This window comes from Sinocyclocheilus anshuiensis, unplaced genomic scaffold (assembly GCF_001515605.1).
Source record: "Sinocyclocheilus anshuiensis isolate Anshui unplaced genomic scaffold, SAMN03320099.WGS_v1.1 scaffold852, whole genome shotgun sequence".
Taxonomy (NCBI): Eukaryota; Metazoa; Chordata; class Actinopteri; order Cypriniformes; family Cyprinidae; genus Sinocyclocheilus; species Sinocyclocheilus anshuiensis.
The window spans coordinates 284,067-290,255 of record NW_015552578.1 but is presented as its reverse complement, the minus strand read 5'-3'; the positions used below and the strand labels follow the sequence as shown (position 1 = coordinate 290,255).

The 6,189-nt window shown below is 44.5% G+C and overlaps 1 protein-coding gene across 1 annotated transcript in view; it reads right to left on the bottom strand.

Annotated features, from left to right (window-relative positions):
* The window catches only part of LOC107665206 (NACHT, LRR and PYD domains-containing protein 3-like), a 58,521-nt gene extending 52,549 nt beyond the window's left edge, over window positions 1-5,972 (bottom strand). Inside the window, exon 1 of the mRNA XM_016455991.1 lies at window positions 5,688-5,972. Coding sequence (XP_016311477.1) covers window positions 5,688-5,972 — 285 coding nt within the window. The remainder of the gene's footprint in view (window positions 1-5,687) is intronic.
* Window positions 5,973-6,189: the final 217 nt, after the last annotated feature.

Genomic DNA, 6,189 nt, shown 5'->3' with positions numbered 1-6,189 from the left:
TACCGGGGCACCATTGAAAGCAACCTCACCAGCTGCATCACAGTGTGGTACGGATGCAGCACTGCATCCTGTCGAAAGACAGTGAATGCAGCCAGCAAGATCATCGGTGTCTCTCTGCCCTCCCTTATGGACATCTTCCACACCCGCCTCACTAGCAGAGCCATCAGCATCACTGCTGATAGCTCACACCCGTTAAGCCTCCACTTCAGCCTTCTGCCTTCAGGGAGAAGGCATCGGAGCCTCCAGGCTCGCTCCACAAGGCTTTCAATCAGCTTCGTTCATCAGGCTGTCAGGAAGCTGAACTCTGTCCATTACCTCCCCCCCTCTTCCACCCACTCCTGAACTTCAAAAATCTACAGTTCACGCCACATTTCTTTCATTGCACACAGGACACTTTATACTCTCTGCACTTACAGACTTTACAGTATTTTTGTGCTAACTAATGCCATACTGCTGCTATCTGTCTTGTAGCTTACAAATGCCTTTATACTCAGAACTTCAAAATGTTTACATATTTTGGATGTATATTTGCACTTTACAAATTGTTTACATATATTTGGACGTATATTTATACATTAACAAAGTTCATGCCGGGTTTGGGTCCATCTTTCAAATAATTGACGGTCCGCGTCGGTTCCGGATAGTACATTTTTTACATTTCTCGGTTCTGCACGGGCCCGGGTCCAACTTTCAAAATAATAGACGGGTCCAGGTCGGTTCAGTGTAGCACATTTACGGGTCTCTTCGGGTTCGGGTACGAATTTTTGGACCCGTATAGATCTCTACCCCAAAGTCACAACTAAAACCCAGATGCAGAAGAGGCCTCTAGTTACCATGGCAACAAACCGTGCTTTACCCACCGTGCAAAACGTGTGACAGTTAGCAGACCCCCAATGTATACACATGTTGGTCTACAGGTCTTGACTGACTGTCAGCACCTCTTTGTCTTCAAGAATGCCAAATGGCCCTTTTGTTACTGAAGATACAGAAAAGGACAGGAAAGCAGAAGTCTTTGATCATTTTCAACCTTACAAAATGATCCTCACATTGTGCGCTTGTTACATTAATCAGAGAATAAAGGGACACAAAACTGCTGGCCCATTCTGATAATTCTGATCAAATAAAAGTTAGAGAGAAGTGGAGACAGCCCATGTTGTAAACTTTCCTCTCAGTAGAGAGGACTGTCACTACAACTCACTGAAGTTCGTCATTCTTCACTCAACCCAGAAGAACCTGATCACAACTTCACCACCACTGAACTATCAAAACCATCAAGAATTTATCAGAGAATGCATCCAGACACTGGTTCAACAGCTAATGCTTATGCAAAATGTATTGTACATTTACCTAAACTAAACAGAGGTTTAGTATAAGCTGTTTCAAGTATATAGTATAAGACCTTGTTACAAATGTGCTGATGGTTGTGTTCAGGTGGTTAACTGACTCAATTTCCATAGATTCATTCCCATGGTTTCTGTTTTGCTTATTCACGTTCCTGTGTATTTATGCGTGGTTGTGTGTATATGTTCATTTAGAATAGTTAATGTGTATTTGTGTTTTATTAAAAAAAAAACTTTCTGCACATTCACAAGAGTATTGATTCTGTGATCACCACTTGCAAGCAGAGTCCCTTTAACGAGCAATTTTGCTAAATGAGCTAATGCTAGCTAAAGAACTACTGAATGATCTTTTCATGAAGGAATGAACTACAGTGCCATAAAGCATACAATTCAAAACAACAAATCTACTACTTTATTTCTATAATTATAATCAACAAATTTAATGTAGTTACGTAGTTGGTCACATATATGTAGCTCTTTGCACTACTCCCTAGTGGCATGCCCTGGATTTTACCGGGCATATATACACAGGATTTTTGTTGTAAACACAGCCCTCCATAGTCAGAGGGGTGCGCGTGACATGCTGAGGAACTGGGCAGAGAACAAGTGAAGTCAAGTCACCTTTACGTATGTAGCGCTTTATACAATACAAATTGTGTCAAAGCAGATCTAAGAAGGAAAGAAAAAAGGAAAGGATGTGACATGTGGCCAAGTATGGTGACCCATACTTGGAATATGTGCTCTGCATTTAATCCATCCAAGTGCACACACACACGACAGTGAGTAGTGAACAAACACACACCGTGAACACACACCCAGCGTGAAAAGCAACGGTCCTAGTACTGAACTTTGTGGTACTCCATGCTGCGCTTGTGATCGATATAATACCTCATCATTTACTGTAACTAATTGATAACCGTCAGACAAGTTTGATTTGAACTATGACAATGCAATTCCACTAATGCCAACTGTTAGGATTGAGTTGTGTTGGTTTGGGTGTTTTGGTTTCTTTTCTCTGTTGCAGGTTTTGTGATTGGGGCATGACTTGAGTGCACCTGTTGGTCGTCAGAGGCTCTTATTTAAATGTGGTGCGAGAGTTCGTCGGCACCGCTGCTCAGCTGTTGTTTGGGCAGTTTACCTGAACCGCACTCTAATTTTGTGACATTTGTGTTTGGTTTCATATACACTCACTAGTACTGACAGCTCTTCATTTTGTGCATCCATTCACTTGCCCTTCATACTGACTGACACTACTGGCACTGACATTTTGATTGTTATTTTGGTTAATTTTGCTGTATTAAATATTATGTTTGAATTTATTCCACCGTGTCGTTTCCTTTAATGTTATATCTCTGATGTTAGAATGTCTATAAATGCTGATCCCAATGCATCTTTTTCATTATCTACATGGATATTAAAATCGCCAGCAACTAAGACGTTATCTGCAGCAAGCACTAACAGACATAAAATCAGCAAATTCTTTGATAAAGTCTGAATGGTGCCCTGGTGGCCTTTATACAGTAGCCAGTACGAACGTCACGGGATTTATCATTAACACATATTACACTAGATAATGTTACATAAAGCACTATTACTTCAAACAAATTATACTTGAAATCAGACCTCTGAGAAATACTGAAAATATTCCTATAAATTGTAGCAACACCTCCCCCTTTACCTTTTGGACGCCACGCATGTTTATAACAATAATCTTGGTCGGTAGTGTCATTTAAAATAATGTAATAATCTGGTTTTAGCCAGGTTTCTGTGAAACAGAGCACATCTAGGGTTTGATCTGTGATCATCATTTACAAAAATTGCTTTCGTAGAAAGGGATCTAATATTCAGTAAGCCAAGCTTTACCCTGTGTTTATCTGTATTATATCTGTTTTTTTATTTGTTTAACATCAATTAAATTTTTACCCTTGAGTTGGTTTGGACTTTTTTACATTTGTTAGTTCGGGGAACTGACACAGTCTCTGTAGTATAATATCTAGGTGTAGTAGTATCTATGTGCTGAGTATTAACTGACTTCTGAGACGTGAGGCGGCTACCAGACTGTCGGTTTAGCCAGTTTGTCAGCTTCCTGACCTGGGCCCCAGTTATTTGTGTTCAAACTCTAAGACTATGTGCCATATTTCTAAAAATAAGAGCAGCATCACCCCTGGAGGGATGAAGACCGTCTCTTTTCAACAGGTCAGGTCTGCCCCCAAAACTTGTCCAATTGTCTATAAAAGTTATGTTATTCTGCGGGTACCACTCAGCTATGTATCTCGTAAGTATTGAACTGGTGTCCCTATGTTGGGTTTCTGGTTCCTGTCTGCCGTGTTGCTGAGTGGTTTGCAATTGTAGCTCTGTGTAGCACTGAGTAGCTCTGTCTTTCTGTTGGAATCATTATCTTACTATCACTCTCTGTTGTTTAAATTGATAAAATATAACTTGTTCCCTTTCATGGGAACTTCGAACTGCGTCCTCTAGGGGTCACTATGGGGAACGCCTCGTCGTGACCCGTGTCTGAAGCATACATTGAAAAAAAACACCAACTCGTTGGCCGGCGACAGCCATGACGTCACTACCGGTGCGACTATAGTATAAATAGGCGCCGGGAGCACACATCATTCTCTTCTTCGTCTTCATTTACTGTTCTGTTTGAAGCGTGCATTCCAAGGAAAAAGTAAGAGTTATCTCTATTTATTATGGCGAGCACTAGCAGAGCATTTAGAAGGTGTGTGCATCCGTGTCATCGCTATTTGACAACAGATGACACACACGATCTATGTGTTATTTGTTTGGGCGAAGAGCACGCACGCGATGTCCTCGAGGGGGCAATCTGCGTGCATTGTGAGTTTTTTCCAATGAAAAAGCTCCGTTCTCGTTTGTCTCTCTTTTCAAGTAAAGAGGGGCAGCCATGATGTCGCAAGTTTTGAGGGAGCGTGCAATTGGCATGCTGACTGCAGGAATGTCCACCAGAGCTGTTGCCCGTGAATTGAATGTTCATTTCTCTACCATAAGCCGTCTCCAAAGGCGTTTCAGAGAATTTGGCAGTACATCCAACCGGCCTCACAACCGCAGACCATGTGTAACCACACCAGCCCAGGACCTCCACATCCAGCATCTTCACCTCCAAGATCATCTGAGACCAGCCACCCGGACAGCTGCTGCAACAATCGGGTTTGCATAACCAAAGAATTTCTGCACAAACTGTCAGAAACCGTCTCAGGGAAGCTCATCTGCATGCTCGTCGTCCTCATCGGGGTCTCGACCTGACTGCAGTTCGTCGTCGTAACCGACTTGAGTGGGCAAATGCTCACATTCGATGGCGTCTGGCACTTTGGAGAGGTGTTCTCTTCACGGATGAATCCCGGTTTTCACTGTACAGGGCAGATGGCAGACAGCGTGTATGGCGTCGTGTGGGTGAGCGGTTTGCTGATGTCAACGTTGTGGATCGAGTGGCCCATGGTGGTGGTGGGGTTATGGTATGGGCAGGCATATGTTATGGACAACGAACACAGGTGCATTTTATTGATGGAATTTTGAATGCACAGAGATACCGTGACAAGATCCTGAGGCTCATTGTTGTGCCATTCATCCTCGACCATCACCTCATGTTGCAGCATGATAATGCACGGCCCCATGTTGCAAGGATCTGTACACAATTCCTGGAAGCTGAAAACATCCCAGTTCTTGCATGGCCAGCATACTCACCGGACATGTCACCCACTGAGCATGTTTGGGATGCTCTGGATCGGCGAGGTGGGACATGTGTAAATATTGGAGGAGCTTCCAGCGGTGGAGAGAACTCAAGGAGCAGGAAGGCCTAATTGAGTTGCTTTGTTTCTTCTTGATAGGTGAGTTACGTTGATTTAGCTTTTTCACACAACTTTTCTGTGTTGGCTTTTGCTTGAATATGCTGTGGCTGGCAGGCATAGCAGACTCCGCCATTGTCGCTGCCAGGGTTGTGAACGTACATGTGGGGCAGAGTTATCAAAATAGGGGCAAGGTCCTGTTGGGGTTTGGGCATGTTTGTTTTGGTTCTTTCAAATATCAACATCGTTTGGCAAAAATCGCTTAGTGCACCTTTAATCTTGGGCTAAATTAACTCATAATGGCTTGGACTGCTTCATGAAGTGGGTGACAATCATGATTCATAATAGAAACCAGTTTTTCAATCATTCTATCCTGCGCCAGGGCGGAGCAGGACACCAGGGCAGAGCCGGTGGATCAGGGTGCCAGGGCGGAGCAGGTGGAGCCGAAGTCCACCTGAGCGGAGCAGGCAGAGCTGAGGGCCAACAGGGCGGAGCTGAAGACCACCAGGGCAGAGCAGAGGACCACCAAGGTGGAGCAGACGAAGCTGAAGACCACCAGGGTGGTGCAGGTGGAGCTGAAGGCCATCAAGGTGGAGCAGACGAAGCTGAAGACCACCAGGGTGGTGCAGGTGGAGCTGAAGGCCACCACAGCAGAGCAAACGAGGCAGGAGACCACCATGGTGGATCTGGGTGGGACTGAAATAGAAAGCACTGAGAGGTTAACAGCAGCCTCTGAGGCCATAACAGGATGGGCAGACAGTGCACAGACGGTCTCCATGGTTGTGACAGGACAGGCAGGGAGTTCATAAACAGCTTCCTTGGCCATGGCTGGACAGGAAGAGTTCGTAAATTACCTCCTTGGCCATGACCAGACGGTTCATAGATGGTCTCCATGGCCGTGGCTGGACAGTCACAGAGCTCAGTAATGAACTCCTTGGTCGTTACAGAACAAACAGAGTTCAGGACCAGCATTCTTGGCCATGACTGGACAGTCAGAGGATTCAGAAATGGCCCTCACGGCCAAAACAGAGGCATCAGGAAAC